The 16,552-nt window shown below is 43.0% G+C and overlaps 1 protein-coding gene across 9 annotated transcripts in view; it reads right to left on the bottom strand.

The window, feature by feature from the left end:
• Positions 1–16,552, bottom strand: part of FKBP5 (FKBP prolyl isomerase 5) — a 48,182-nt gene that overhangs the window by 8,105 nt on the left and 23,525 nt on the right. For 7 of the 9 annotated variants that reach the window (XR_010916952.1, XR_010916951.1, XM_067531916.1 and 4 more), the window contains exons 3-8: positions 15,221–15,365; positions 14,250–14,392; positions 12,691–12,805; positions 5,034–5,190; positions 2,955–3,045; positions 1,544–1,627 (exon numbers count right to left, since the gene is read on the bottom strand). Coding sequence is in view for 7 of the 9 variants with exons in the window: in XM_067531916.1 (XP_067388017.1) it covers positions 1,544–1,627; positions 2,955–3,045; positions 5,034–5,190; positions 12,691–12,805; positions 14,250–14,392; positions 15,221–15,365 (735 nt within the window). In the remaining 2 variants the exon portion in view is untranslated. Of the gene's footprint in view, positions 1–1,543; positions 1,628–2,954; positions 3,046–5,033; positions 5,191–12,690; positions 12,806–14,245; positions 14,393–15,220; positions 15,366–16,552 lie in introns of those variants that run through there. The other 2 variants (XM_067531917.1, XM_067531915.1) reach the window with 2 other exon arrangements.

The following is a 16,552-nucleotide window of genomic DNA, read 5'->3' as shown; positions in this document are numbered from 1 at the left end:
AACAGGCATTTTCCAGGGACCCAAAAGATGGATGTCCCATGGTTCTCATAAGAGACAGATGCCACCGCTGAATAGAAAACTGCTTATTCAGAAACACACTGTAAATATAAGGCAAGAAGGCCCGATGGTGTTCATCTAGTTTTAGAAATTAAACGGTGCGTCAAAGCTGAAAGTGAAAAGCAAGTATATGAATACCTTCATTAACTCAAATACAAATCCATCAAAACAGCCAGCTACATTTTAACATTACTCGTAACAAATAATCTTTGTTGTACAGATAAAAGATGCTGATATCTCCTGACAGAACAAAGTCTGGACGCTAAAACATCTTCTCTCCCAACCCACTGTAACCTTGATCAAAGCCATCTGAGTTTCAAGGTTAGATATATTTTTGATGAGTCCCTGAATTCAAGTCCTTTTGTATTACTTACAAGCTGGAAAGCATGCATCTTCCTTTCAATAAAGCTCTTTACTATTATTAGGAGCTACTGGAACTGTCATATCAGATAAAACTAATATCCTGCATGGCACAGTGGCCAGTGGCAGATGCTTCAGAGGAAGAGGTGAGAAACCACACGGTAGACAGTTTGGAATAACTAGCCTATTTGGGAATTTTCTTGACAATTCCTCTCAGTGTTGCGCTTATATCCTGAAGCAGGAGGGTTTACATCCTCTAAAATTTGTATTTGGCATAACGTAATGATTGATATTCTCACTAGTCAAATAAATGTCTAGTCCTTCTTTGAATCTTGCTAAACTCTTGGTCTGATATCTTGTGGCAATGAGTTCCATAGATTAAATCTGCATTATGTAAATAAGCATTAATTATACGAAATTTGGAAGTCATAAGGCTATGCCATACAGTGCCCAAAAGGGCAGACAGCAGTGTTAAATGAAGAGACCTTTGCTTTAGGGGTACCTCCTTATTCAGTCGGAACAAGATATCAGGCAAGAACAGTCTAATGCCAAACTGCTGTGCTACATTGCAGTTCCTTCCTCAGGCTTCTGTGCCGCTCCAAGCTGGGAAAGTCAAGTCTGCAGTAGAGCATATTGGTAATCAGAAGAGGAGAGAAGGCAGGAGAGGGACAACATTTGCCGTGCCTGGGGCCAGAACTGTTCGGAAGGGACGAACTGTGACACTTTATGCCTGGTCAATGATGTTTTAGAGCTTGTCTACACATGGATGTTCGTGCGTAGCAAGCGAGGGTGTGAATTTACAGCACACCAGCTACTTCGCATTGACTCCTCGTTTGGGCCACTCTCACTGCGCCCTAAAAGTGTCCTCGGACAGTTTAAAGCGCATTAAGCTAAAGCACACAAAGGCGCTCTTCAGTGCACTATGGGAGTGTGTCCAGATGGGGGCTAGCGCACAGTAGCTGGTGCTCTGTAAAGTCAAAGCCCCAGCTTGCTGCACATTAACTTCCCGCGTAGACAAGCCTTTCAATTGTTTCTCTGAAGGGCCCACCAGCAATTTAAGAAAATGTTAGACTGGAAGCCCAGTTTCACTTCTTGGCAACCCAGTTTCTACTAAGTCTTTACAAACCTTGAAATACACTGTCCCTTTCTCTTTGACAATGGCAGCCTGCTCAAGTTTCTCTTTGGTGTCCATCTCCCAGGATTCTTTGGCCTGTGTGCAAACATTTATAACAATTGTTAGACGACGAGACAGGAAACAATACTAGCTGGGGTTCCTGACTTCTACGACGGCTCCTTATCCCAACTTGTTTGTCGTGTAGCTGTAACCGTGCTGGTCCCAGGATATTACAGAGAAAAGGTGGGTGAGAGATCTTTTATTGGACCAACTTCTGGGGATGAAACAGACAAGCTTCTGAGCTGCACAGGTGACCTGAAGATCGCTGTGTAGCTTGAAAGTTTGTCTTTCACCAACAGAAATTGGTCCAGTAAAAGATATTGCCTCGCCCTCGTGTGTCTCCTTATACCAAGAAGGGAAACTGACTTTTAGAAAGCTAGTTTTCGAGACATGTTAGCTCCAAGCCACATTGGCAGGGCAAAGAATTGTCCATAACAATCTTCACTAATTGTCTGAAGGTGTTTGTTCTCTGGTGTCCTGGGGAAGCCACTTTGTCCACTGGAGGCAGTTGGGAGGAGTGGATCACAAGAGCATGTAACGGGCTATAATTACAACAAATCCTTGATCTGTCCACCAGATTCATTCATCTTGAGGAATTAAAAAGGCAATCAAGTCAAAATGAGTAGACAGTACTGTAACCTGAGACTCAAGACCTTCACATCAAGTGGATAGAGCTGCCTAGGATTTCTCCTTGACTGGCTGCTTCTTAAAGAAAGCCCTTCTGTGCCTAAGATGAGTTAAGAGGACATGAGTTTAACAAGGCTGGTCCATTCTAACCCCACGTGCTGCAAAACCCCTTTCAAAACAACGCACCAGACAACATCAGAGGGGAGGGTAAAGTGTCTCCACAGAGAGAAGGGAAATTCTGGCCTCTCCCAAGTTAAGAGAGGGGGGAGGGAAGCCAGGCACAGATGCCTTCCTCCCAGGAACATGCCCCAGGACAGAGTCTGGCAGCATCTGCTCCGCCCCATGTACATCTTGTTCTTCAATAGCACTGTACAAACACGGGTGCATTTTCCAACTCCCGAAGAGGGCACAGCTTGTTCAGCAGCTTAGCCCTGCCCTCCTTTCAGAGCAGTTTGGCAGGACATGAACTTTTTTGTCTGCAGCCCAGAAAAAAAAGTACAAAGGGAACAGGCCTAGGAACAAATAAAGGAACAAGTCTTGAACCACATCCAAAAAAATAAAACAAACCAACATAAGAGAACAAATGAAGAACATTGAGATCTTTGTTGACGTATCTGCTTTACCAGGACTGCGTTACAGACACACCAAAGGCAAAGCGTTAAACACTTTCAATGCAGAAAGGCTTCCTGTAGTTCTTGAAAGTGCGTGCATCTGTTGAGAGAAATTGTATTCTCACCTTTTCAAAGCTTTTAAGTGTAACTTCATACACAAGCTCAGCATTTGCCTCAATTCCAAATTTAGGCTTCCCTGCCTCGCCAAACCCATATCTGAAACACAGCATAAAAATAAAGCTTCAGAGGAAAGGGTGTGTGATCAGGAACTTCATTCAGTATTCTGAATATTCACGTACGCATGGAGGTACGAGTGGGGAACTACACATCACACCCTAGAGACGAGCCAGATGTAGAATAGGAGACTGTGCCAAGTTTCTCATCTGTGGCAATATTGTTTTTAGAAATGAGACTGGATTAAACACTATTCCCTTGGCATTCAGATGAGATGCATCACCCATACGCTTAGGGATTATTAACCCCACCTGGTCTTCAGCTCTGCTGTTCTTCAGTGAATTGTGTATTTCCATTTTCTTTCAAAGGCAGCGCTCTCTTTCCTGTACTTCTGAAAGCCAGGCTACTCAAAGTTAAGTAGAGCCCTGCGCGGATACCAAATTTGTATCTGCATCTGATTCGCAATCCACAAAAATGATCTGCAGATATAAAGTGGATATCCGCAGATTTGCAGGGCTCTAAATTTAAGCACCTAAATCCATATTTAGGCACTTGACCCTGGAAACCAGAGTTTACAGGTTTGGCCTAAATTTAGATCGGATCCCGTTCCAACCCCCTCCCAACGTAATTTAAACGTGTCAGGACAAGATGATTTTATTTCATTAAAAACAAAATAAAGATATGCAATATCATAGGATGCTTTGGGTGCATGTGGATATTCCTATCATCAACCATCATGCGTATTATTTTGGCATGTGTAATGTGTGGAAGCTGTAAAACACAAGCAGTGGATTGCACTGATAGTGATGGATGTATTTCCTTTAATAGTTCAGATACAAATATCTGAACACGAGCATTCTCTCACAACTCGACTCTCCTTAATCAGGTGTTTGTGACAGATTTTATGAATACTATGAACAAAGAAAAATTAGATGTGATTATATATTCAACAGTTAGGTAAGCCAACAGAGTTTCACACAGGTGCAATAATGCTCTTGTCAACTTTCCAGAAACTGAAAATATCAGTTTACGGGTCTGGAAGGCTCCTAGGAGATCCTAGGGATGGACATTTGTAGAGAAGATCCTATGAAAGAAACATTTCATTTTCAGTAACAGGATCCACATAATACACATTTCCATCTTATGACTTGCTAAAAAATGTATCTAGAAACCATGGTCTAAGTTTTCAAGAGTGAATTTTATCTGGTGACTCAATTTTTGGGCTCCATCTGAGACCTCTCTGAAGGAGCTTCATTTCAGAAGTGCTCAATACTTGTCCTCTGAGAATATTAAGGTTCCTCAAAGTTGAGCACATAGAATTGCGGCACTCAAAATCATCAGTAATCTATAAAAATGTAGGCCCATATGTGCAAGGTCAAGATTACCTAGAGAAAGGATCTATTCTACCAAAAATACATCTTAAAGCTATAGACTTTAACATTCACTCTGTAAAAGCACTTGAGGATGGCAATGTCAAACAATGATATTCTCTAGTGCAGGGGTGTCAAACACATGGCCCATGGGCCGCATCTGACCCGCGAACCTTTTTGATCCAGCCCGCGTCCGGCCAGTTTTTTTGAGACGTGCTGCCGCCCAAAGTGAGGGCATTGGCACTTAAAGAGATTTCTCTGACTACGGCATTGCCGGTTTAAGAGTCCGTGAAATATCTTAAAGCGTCGATGCCGGACACAGAGAAATCCCTTAAAGCGGCAATGCACTCAGTGCGGCAACACGGTCCCCTGCGAAATCCCACCGCTGAAAAGGGCTGATGCCCCGCTGCCGAAAATGGGAAGATGGCCCGAATTCTTCAGCGGAGGGTACTGCATGGCCCCTGTGAAGTGCAGTTTATGAGAATTTGGCCCGTCACCATCAGTGAGTTTGATACCCCTGCTCTAGTGTATCCTTCTCCTCTATCAGACTGCTTTCTGCTAATTATGTATTTCATTTATTTGTTGCCATCAGCCTGCTACTGAGATTGTCTGCAAGATGCTCAGACAGATACTTCTCACACAGAGCAAAGAGTTTCTTACCGTGGTCCAAGGTACAAGATACAGTATTCTTCTCTCTGCATTTTCTCTAGAGCTTTGTCGATTCCAATTGGTATGTCATGGTCTTCCCCTTCTCCAACAACAAACGTCACATCTCTGCAGTCAAATATTCTGCCACCATAAAATCCTTCCAGGTGGACTGCAGGGAAGCAAAACAGAGCAAGAGATTCAAGAGAGGCATACAAAATTGCCAGAAAAATTTCACAGGGCCAATAGAGTTGCACAATTAAAGACTTTTTGTTTAGTTACCACTGTTAGAGGGCTGTAATCCAACACAACAATTTGGTTTCAAATAGAGTTATCTAAATTACTCCCTGCACTTGGGAAGTAAGGCAGTCTTAAAAATCTAGAAGTGCATTTTATTCCTGGCCATCTGGGTTCTACCCAAGTGGAGAGAACTAGTCTGATGGTCTTGATCCAGTTCCCATTTGTGATTATTGCCTCAACTCCCCCAGCAATCTTTGATCACATCTATAACAAGGGGAATACTGCAGAAGGTTTGGGGAAGCCAGCCCATCAGTCTGTGCGGCATTTGACTCTATACTGTACAATCAGCCCCTCATGAGGGTGGAAGGACCTGAAAACAAGTGGTGTCGGAGAGCATTTTACTCAAACAACCCCTGAACATGCACCTTTTGTCCAAGGTTAGGACACCAGATAAGCAGAATGACTAACACATTCCTCTTGTCCTAAACCATACTGGACAGACATACTGGAATTGGACACAGCTCCTTGCATTCTGCCACAAAGAGCTTAGCATTGCGATTACAAATCCTCTCTACAGTGCTGTAAGATGGTTCTCTACTTTACACAGTAAAACCAAGTCCTCTGCCCTTACGAGCTTCAAGTACCAGATTAACATTTTTTAATCTTCAGGGAAATGACTCAGCTCTATTTTGAAACAGTGACAAATACAGTCACAGGTGACAATAGGGACCCAGCTTCTGGCTACATTTCAGGAGAATCCTTCCTTATTCGCTAGACGCTGAGGGTGTTGCCACCTATGCTCTTCTTTTTCTTGTGTCATTCCATCCAAGTGAAACCTCTCGTAACTAGAGACTCCTAGAACCCACATCGGTTCGGACTGGGTTTCAACTTGCAGATTCTCAACAATGAGAACTGTATGCTTACCATAGTGATGAGTCACTACAGCGAGGGATGCGTTAGAACCATTCAGGGGTATATTCCTTTATTCTGTCTTCCCGTAAGAGACAGCCTGTACTGAGATAATGCAACATCGCAGTTCGCTTTCCTTGGGGTTTGGAAGGCTCTGCTCTTCCTCCCTGCTTATGTAAAATCTAGCCAGTTACTGACCATGTGCTCAGATTTCTGCTGGCAAAGAAACAAAGAGGAGTAACAATGACACAAAGAAAGAGCTATTGATCTCTCTTGGCAAACCTCTGTCCTGCAGAGGTCATCTCGCTTTGTGTCCTCTGCCTGGAGAGAGCCACTCCAGTTCAGCACTGTTTGTGAAGTCTGATTTCAATGTCACCCACCGGTGTTGGAAAAATCTGCCCTCCTTTTACAGCCTGCCCTGACCTCGGCATTTTCAGGTGGCTACCCTAGGCACAGACGGGTCACAGGTGCTATCGCTGCAGCGTTGTGTGGTTTTGGAAGATTCCAGCCCACAGCATGGATGATCAATCCAGTTTCCATTTAATCACAATTAGAGGCACTTGGAATTTTTTTTTACAAAATGCAACCACTACAAAGAGAGACATGCAGCTTTACAACCTTAACAAAACCACAACTTAGCGCTGATGCTGCGTCTGGAATCCTGCAGCAAAGGACGGGGATTGAGATGACACTCTGCAGGCTCCGGACAGGTCTTGCAGTGGTCATCTACAGTTAATTATAACAGCAGGCCGGCACGCAGCTGGCCAGTCACTGAACTAGAAACCACAACGTAACATGTTCTGTGCAACCGGTAACAGAGTTTATAACCATCAGGACACTCCAAAGGGAGTACATAAGGTTTAACCCACCTCCCCACCCCCCAGAATGAGCAGCTGAACCAACTGACTGCATGCTGTGTTTTATGACCGCTTGTAACGTTCTGAACCGGACGGCCATTCTGAGGCACACATACAGACTGGTTATCAATTTATCTACATACAAAACCGTGCTCGTAATTTGTGTTACAACATTCAGCTGCCCCTCACTGCAGGGCAGGCAGCAGTTAAGTGAGGAGGGGCACCTCCCAAACCAGCTGGTCACACAAAACCAATTCCAAGTAATGACTGATCACGCAACCCAGGAAAGGACAATGCTGGACCATTAGTAGTTGATGGGAAGACGTTGAGACATCCCCAGCTATCAAGTCCAGAGGGAATTTCCTCCACTCTGAATAAATATGGGACACCATGGAGAGAGAGAGAGAAAAGTCTTTTAAAAGCAGTTTGTGTCTGAAGAGAGGCAGTCTCAAAGGTGAGAGAAAGTCTACGAATGCTGGATTCTCCTCCTCCCCCCATGGCTAGGGGCTATGCTGGGAAACAGTTCAAAAGCAGTAAGTAACTTGCATTAGAAAGGGATTTTATTTAATATGGAAGTGTAAAGCCTAAAGTTGCATCTTTATGTTAATTTTCTGTATAACTTGCATCTCTCTGCTCTCCCTTACCAATTCATTTTTCAGTTTGGGTTGTTTATTAAATAAACTCTTTGTTTATTTTTACCCAATCAGATCTCTGGTGTGCAAACTGAGTGGAGCACACATCCCAAAATAAGCTGGTGTCAGGATGTCATTTCATGCCTTTGGGGATGATGAATGAGAGGAAAAATCCAAGTGGCTGGTACTTAAGAACTCTGGAAGGATGGATTTGGGGAGACTCGGGACTGGATGGGCTGGTGGCGTCACCCTGCAGAGTACCTCGGCTGATAGAAGCTAAGGTGAGACTTGTGGAAAGGCTACTGATGTCAGGGATCTGAACCAAAGCTGCACAGCATGAAGGCACCCACAGGTACAGGACAGGCAGTGATAGAACCCCTTACTACAGGAAATCCACTGATTTTTGGCTTATCCCACTGCAGCCGGAGTCCCTACGTGAATGACATGAAAGGACACCAACTGAAGACAGTAGAGCTGATCAGGAAGTTTTTGATTAAATATTTCTGCATGAAAATACCAATTCCTGAAACTCTTTGTGGAAACCTATCAGTTCTGATGAAACTTTACTTGGGAACGTGTCCTGGGTCCAAAAACAAGAGCGCAAGACACAGACAGGAACCCAGCTGTTTAGAATAGCTAACTGCTCAGTGGTCAGAGCACTCACCTCGGATGTGGGAAACCCAGGTTCAAGTCCTGCTCCAAATCTCTCTCTCGCTGCCTTTTTTCACAGAAGAGTTCAAAAGGTCTGTGGTTCGCTCCAATGAGGAACACAAACCAATTCTGAAACCTCATTAAAAGGCATTCTTGTTATCCCAGCCAGCCCTAGTCAAAAGCTTGGTGACTCCAGTGCTGACCCACACTCTTTCACTACCGCCAAGTCAACTTGGTACGCTGCTTTAAAAAAAGCACAACACACCTCACTCCCCCACACCAATTCTCCACGTACAGTTTGAAAACAAGTAATCTGATAACCTTACAGTACCATGTAAAGCCTCCCTCCTCCTTTGCTCACCCTGTGCTTTGGCTTGCTATAGCCTGAAAACACCAAGCACAATAATGGGGCTATACAGGTTACTATAATCATTGAGACCAGCAGGAATCGCTGCAGGGAATAAGGCAAGAGACTGGGTGGAGAGGGCGCTCCTAGCTACTCCAGTCCTGTGCTGTGGTAAGAGGGCAAAGAGTGCTCACAAACGTGTGCTCCCAATTACCCAAATCCTTGCTTTTATCAGAATAATTCCTGTGAGTTTGATGTCCCAGTTAATCTGTTGCCAGCCTCTGCCAGGACAAAGAGACTGTGCTCTAAAGTGTAAGCTTTAAGATTAGAACACATAGGATGGCATGAAGCTTCCAGCTGGCCTTTCTGACTTGCTACTCAGGCATTTAAAAAAAAAAAAAAAAAAAGCACAGTAGTTCTATTCCATTTTAATTATATGTAAATAGAAAGGCAACAGGAATTAGTCTCCTGCTCAGTTTTCCAAGTGTAATTAAGTGCTATGTAAAGCAGATTGCTTGGATACAGTTACACTCGGATTACAGAGCAAGAAACCCCACCCCAGCTGCAGAACATCACTTCAGCTGCAGCGCGGACTTATTGTTCTCTCAGTGCCTGGATCAATTTTGTGCATGTGTTCTGAATGCGGCTGGCACATGAACCCGACGTGCTGACTGCAATTTGTACTCTGACTAAAACAGAAAAATGCCTGCAACGAAAGGTGGAATGCAAAAATTCTACTGCAGCCTGTGTTTTAGGAAGTGGGACTGCGAATTATGCCCTATAACTCAAGCTAATAACATTGCCTTGGAAAATCCAACCCAGAGATGACAGTTCTGGTAAAGGCACATTTTCTTCCAGTCTAATTACAGCAGTGATGTCAGGTACCTTTGTACTAGTTTCTGAGTTAATACTGGGTTTTTACAAGGACTGAATGGAAATATTTTACCAGTGAAAATGTGACTGCTGTCTGGTTTGAAAACAGATTATTATGACAGATCATTGCTATTCATCCCTTTATGCCAAGTGGGGAGTCTGATCCCACTACCTTGTGCCTGACATGGAGTCTAGAGTGGGGCACACAGAGGTGGGGACGCACACTCACAGACACACACACACACACACACACACACACACTACTGTTTTTAAGGGGTTTCCAGGTCTCCCTATCCTTGAAACACATTTAAGGAAACCCAGGCCACAGGCAGCTGGTTAGATCAGAATAAACTGAAGGCCACATTGGTAACTTGCTCTGAACCAAGCAGCTGACACAGCACAAGTTATGGGAATAGGGTTAGTAATTAGTTCTTGACTTCTGCCTTGCACCAGCTTCACGTGTAATGCAAGACTGCCTTAGAGGGCTTCCACTATTCTGACTATGCCTGTGTCCAAATTAATACAATAAGCTAAGAAGAAAACATACCTTTTAAATAGTTAAAAAAATAAAGGAGGGTTTAGAATCATGTGATGAGAAAGGCCTACTACTAATCACCACACGGAGGGAATCTTTAAAGAACAACTGTTATCTCAGGTTGTTTTAAATCCAGATTATATATTTTTCTAACAGATCAGCTCTGGGGATTATTTTGGGGGAAGTTCTATGGTCTGTGCCATGCAGGACGTCAGACTAGATGATCACAATGGTCCCTTCTGGTCTTAGAATCTACGCTGAAGCAAAAGCTAAATTGCTGATTAAACTGTTATTTTTTCTCTCCCTGACTCAATGGATATTCTGATAAATCCAACAATACAGTGATCAACACAAAAACAATTGTGCTGTAAATAAGAACAGTGCTTTGTTCTATTTGTTACTTTGTGGCTTAATAAAGATAAGTGTGTGCGTCTGGTTACAAACTTTCTGAGCACACAAAAGCATAATGGGTTTTGATGTTTAAATAAAACCAAAAAATAAGTAATAAAAGGAATGCAACAGTTAGGACTATTAAACTATATCAGCTTTGATTTTTGTTACTTGGCTTTAGATGCAGTAAAGCAAGTTTGAAACTTCACACAAACTTTACTTCTCTCAATGCACTAGAGTGGTCAAGTACCTGGCTTTCAACCAGAAAGTGCAGTCAAAAAAGGGAACCTGACAGTGTCTGGTCAGATCTACTGACCGAACAGCAAAAGTCTGGTTACTGTGGGTGGGGGAGATCGTAAGGCACCAGGTCATCACCAGTGCCAGCCTCTATTCAGCTGGGGCCACTTCCTACCTGCGTCAGGCAGCTGCAGCTCCCAGACCGGGCTCTGCAGGTGAGTTCCTCCCAGGTCCCGACCTGGACAAAGGAAAGGGGGGTGGTGGGGAAGAGCAACGAGCGAGGGAGGAAGAGGAGTGATTGGGGGGCAGGGCCCCAGGGGAAGAGGCAGGGTCTCATGGGGGAGACCTGAGGCCGGGGAGATTCCAGCACTTCTGCTGGAGTGTCTGGTTTTTAAAATATTACACAGTTGGCAACTCTACTGTACATAACCACAGCACAAAACATGTTGTGGTAGAGTCAATTTAGCAGAGTCCAAAGAAGTTCTCTCTAAAATCAGTCCCGTTAAAGGACTTGACATTTAAACTAACAGGTTTAACAAGCTGAATGTGACAATTCAGATCCATTTCTCCCCTCCCAAAAAGGTTAATAAATTCTCACTGTACAGAAGCTCTAATATAGGGAGGAGGGTGACCAGCTAATCCTAAATGTATAACTTGGCCATTCAAATGGCCAAGATTTCCATAACCTCTGTTTCTCATTCTATGGTTGAATTGTTCTTTTTAAAACTTGGCTTCCTTTATCCTCCCACCCCATGTGAAATATATTTTCTTTAGAAGAGTAGCTGTAAATTACTCCATCATATTGTTGGAAAGAGTGCTATAAGAAATCTGAATGGGATTTCAGCTCACTAACATTGGCCCAAATTAGGACTTCAACAAAACCCATAACACTACTGACTTCAGTAGACGCTTCTCAATAATCTAAGCCCTCCAGGTAGTAGCCATCAGAAGTTAGCAGTAGCATTCTGGCCAGAGAGAGAGGGAAAGAAAATACTTAATTTTATTATGAATGCAACCAAAACAATGAAAAGGCCTATGAAAATAGGAAGCTGTCTAGGTTAGGCCAAGTTGTGCATGCATGTAATATTTAATAAATACTGGACTCAAGTAAAAGCTACTGTAGTAGCTAAATTGAGGCTGAGATTTTAATCAAACACACACAAGAAAATCCAGAGCTTAGATTTTCAAAGCAGCCTCTACACACTGTCCCCTATTGCATTGCAGCCATCTTTCAGACTGCAACACAAGAATGGAAAATCTTCAGAAATTAATGACTAAAGGAAGACAACAAAGGAGATATAACTAACACACTGTACATGCTAATTTTCTTTGATTTTTCCACATCACACTACGGAGAACTCGTTGCACAGTTTAGTATTGGTTTGTTATCAAAGCCAGAGGGGGCCGTCTACAAAATTCAGGACCAGGGTGACGCAGAGAGCAGAGCCTGAGTTATAAACTCAGTGGCCATTTCATTATCACCTGTCTGCTGCCTATGTTTAATGCTTCCGATTAAAGCTTTACAAGCCAGTGGCTCTGGAGCATCCACTACTGGATTTGCCAAGGAAGAACTGTGTGTTAACAATCAGATGCTGACCCTCACAGGCTGATAGTTACCTGCCTCTCTCTTCCACTCCCTCCTGCCCCTCCCGTACCATCTTCACATAAAACTACACAAGCCAGGGCCAGTGTCTCCTACATGTATACCCTGTGTGCTACTGGACAAGCTGCACACTCCGGACTTGGAGCTAGAACACGTGTTGTTTTAGGAACCCCATTCTGGCACAGCAAACAGACAATACAAAATACAGACTGGCAACCTGATGATGGATGACCCTCCCAGCATCTCTCAGAAACAATCCTGTCAACCTTCTTCCTCGTCAGATGGCTACGGTGCTGCAAATCCCCTGGAACGTTATGACACAGACTTCACCTCAACAAGACATCTGCGCTCAGCTGTTAAAATGTGTTCAGTTACTCCTGCGGCCAAGCCGGTACTCACTTTCTACGGTAGCGCCTTCATTTGGGTTGGAGTATCCTTCCCCTTTCCGTTTGATTCTCCGGATGATTCCGCCATCCTCAAATAAATCCTCCCCTTTGAAATCAAGAAGCTCAATCTAAAAATAAATAAATAAATAAAGGGAAACTAAGCAACAGTTGATCCCAGAAATGAAAAACTAAACAATCCAATTCAGCTGACAAATGGAAGAAGCCCATAAAAGCCAGTTCTAAGCTAGGTAATAGGTCAAATTGTTTAAAAATTGGAACGCACATAATACCTGAAAAGTAGCACAAAAGAAGGATAAAACTAGAGGTTGTTAATCCTGCAAGGATGTAACATGGACAGTGATGTGAGATTCTGTGATAACTGCCCTAAAAGGCAACCATTAGAACATAAGAATGGCCACACTGGGTCAGACCAACGGTCCATCTAGCCCAGTATCCTATCTTCCAATACCAGATGCCACAAGTGAATGAACAGAACAGGGCAATTATCGAGTGACCCATCCCGTCATTCATTCCCAGCTGCTGGCAGTCAGAACTTTAGGGACACCCAGAGCGTGGGGTTGCATCCCTGATCATCTTGGCTAATAGTCATTGATGGATTTATCTTCCATGAATTTATCTAATTCTGTTTTTTAATCCAGTTATACTTCTGGCCTTCACAACATCCCCTAGCAATGAGTTACACAGGCTGACTCTGAATTGTGTGAAGAAGTACTTCCTTATGTTTATTTTAAACCTGCTGTCTCTCAATTTCATTGGGTGACCATTGGTTCTTGTGTTCTGTAAAGGGGTAAATAACATTTCCCTACTCACTTTCTCAACATCATTCATGATTTTATGGGCATCTATCACATCTCCCCCCATAGTCATCTTTTTTTTAAGCTGAACAGTTCCAGTATTTTTAATCTCCCCTCTTATTCAAGCTGTTCCATACTCCCAGTCCTTTTTGTTGCCCTTCTACGTCTCTGTTGATAAGACATAGCACCACTAAGAAAGAGGCCATTTAGTCTGCTGACAATAAAACAGGCACACTGAGGTCGGTGGCTCTCCAAAGCAATCAATTACAGCCAAAGCTAGGAGGATCTGAGCCTTAATTAACTGAAGATGCTTTTCTTCTGTTGAGGTTTGCACCAATGCTTTTATTTGCAAGGTTTTGCCAAGTGAACACATACACAATGTGCTCACTTTGGCTGACCAACAGCTGCTCTGTGCCAACTCTCATTTTGATTTAGCTCGCTGTCATTAATGTCATTTTTATTATATGAAAACAGTTGTGACCTGTTTTTATTTATTTACACACACACAGAGCAGAGAATGAACAGAGTGTCTCTTATTTTTGCCAGGGTTTTCCATATGCTTCCCACTTAAGACTTCTTTTCTGGGCTTGGTAGCTTCAGATCCTGTGTGGGCACTGCCTTTCCAGTTTAGACGTACATTTCTGAGAAAACATTGGCACAAGTTACTGGAGGTGGTGGGGAAACAATTCAAGAATCCAAGTGGTTTGGTGAATTGGTTTTTAACAGCATGCACGAAAGGAGGGAGTTACATACTTGCCTCAAAAAAGAGGGTTGCATTGGAGGGGATTTTCGGGACACTGCCGGCAGAGCCATACGCATACTCTGGTTTACAGAGCAAGTGGCAGATCTCCCCTTTCTTCATGGTGGCAACGCCAATGTCCCATGCCTTGATTACCTGGCCTACGAGAAGGACATGCTTCAATGTGAAGGAATGATTTACAACATGAAATTGCCAAAACAACTTTTAGATACAGTCCATTTTCTTTTTTCTAACACTCCGCTGTATCCATGCATTTACGGTCTTCCTTGTGGTCATTAAACCAACACAATAAGAGTCACAACAGCTACATAACTCAACTACTACACAGCTGTCACCATTACCTAGGGACACTGGGAAGTGTACATCATGAAGATTTAAGCAGAAAAGTCACTCATGGAAGCGTGCTGGCCGCAAACGATACAAACAGCCTGGCATGCAATTAAAATCCTGTCACGCTCAACATGCAGCACACTTTCAAAACCGTTTTGCAAGAAGCTAGAACTATGCGGACAGCAGAAGTGGGTAAGGTAGCATATAAAATTAGAGGGAAAGGAAATAGCTATTTCTATTGTGATCGGATTTTGAACACCCACAGACAGATTCTCAGAGGTACCGAGTGCAAGCAACAACCATTGACTTAATGTAAACTGCAAGCTATTAGACATCTACAGTCAGATTAAGTTAGGCACGCAAAATCAGGAAACATTTGAAAATTTGGGCCTATGAAATATGTCTCAACACCCCAGGGGACCTGAAGCAGATGCACAAAGTGACTGAATCGCCTGAAGCTACACAGTTACTCTGACAGAACCAGGATTACAACCTAAGATTTCCTTTTTCTTAGTCCTGTGTTCATTCCGCTTAATCATGCAATCTCTCTGACAACAGAATTATTTATCAGCAAACTATCATTAACCAGAGAAAACCTGCTTTGGATCCTAGAGATTGCATCTCTAGTCACTCCTTACCTTTCCCCAGACTGAAAATAAATGGCTCGTTCCTATCACGGCTGGAATCAAATTTTTTCCCATTGGCCAGTTTTCCTTTGTAGTGGACATAAACCTTGTCGCCAATCATAGGGGACTCTTCTTCATTCCCTGGCTTCTTCACAATCTAGGAGAGAGAAGGACAAATACGGTGAAATGGTAGGAGCCCATTTCAACAAAGAGGTTGTTTCAGTTGACTGACTCCCAAAGCTCTTCTACTCCAGGCAAATGCACAGTTCTAGATACAAGAGTGCAGCTAAATGTTGCTAGCACAGCTTGTTCCTGCAACAGTTCCAAATTTCCGTATCATAAAGCCTATTTTTTTTTAATAAGAAGGTGATGCTGGCACACACAACCTCATCTTAGCTGTGGTTCCAGCAGTGCAACAGAATACCCACCACACAGTTCCTTGACAGCCGCAGCGCCGGAGAACGAATCCAGCGAGTGTTGCATCTAAGCCAGCAGGTCCATAGTAAGTAGCACAGGAACATGTTTTTAAGTTTAAATAGAATTGCTGAGCTTTCCCAGGTATATTCAAGGAAAGATTTTTTTATGCCACGTTTGAATCCAGAGCATATTTTTATAGTAGTTTCCATGGTGATCTAGGGATGCTGATTCTGTCTCCCAACTGCCATGGCTATTTAAGTTATCCTCTGCAATAACCAGATTTCTAGATGCCTTCCAACTCGTGATGGTGAAAATCTAAAGAGGTAGTGATTTAACTAGTCTTTTTATTAATCTGTCCCCCAAAAATAAAAATCAACAAACAGCATTCATTGTTTCCATCATATATAGAGATTTTTACAGTCCTCAATGCAGAGAGCTGTAGAGGCTTCACAATTATATGGGGATATGTTTAAGTATCATACTTAGGAATGTAGTCAGTAAAATAATATTTACTTGTTGCCAAATGTACTGCCAACTCCATAGGAGTAAAATCTTTCTACTTGCTGTTAAAAAAATGTTTATGCTACTGTTTGGAGCAGGCAGTTCTTAAGCTAAAAGAAGTGGGGGAGGAGGGACAGGAGAACATGGAGTGTGCTCAGAGGAGATGCCGCTGGGGAAAAAGTTATATTCAAACCGATAGGACCAAGCACTAGAACAGGGGTTCTCAGGACAAATTTTTTGGTGGTCTCTCAGTGAGGTCACCATCTCCTGCTGGTGGCTGTTCTCACGCTTTTTCCTAAAATACTTAAGTAAAGTTAAGAAAAACAAATACATATGCATGAGACACCTCCAAATCATTGTAATGTATTTATTTCTAGATAGTAAGTTTGCTGTGGAAAGTGATATTCACAAACATACAAGTATCTC

This window comes from Emydura macquarii, unplaced genomic scaffold (assembly GCF_026122565.2).
Source record: "Emydura macquarii macquarii isolate MOO-44397 ecotype Brisbane River unplaced genomic scaffold, CSIRO-AGI_Emac_v2 contig_3220, whole genome shotgun sequence".
NCBI lineage: Eukaryota > Metazoa > Chordata > Testudines > Chelidae > Emydura > Emydura macquarii.
Note: the sequence above shows the minus strand (reverse complement) of the source record. Positions and strands in the feature narration are given on the sequence as shown.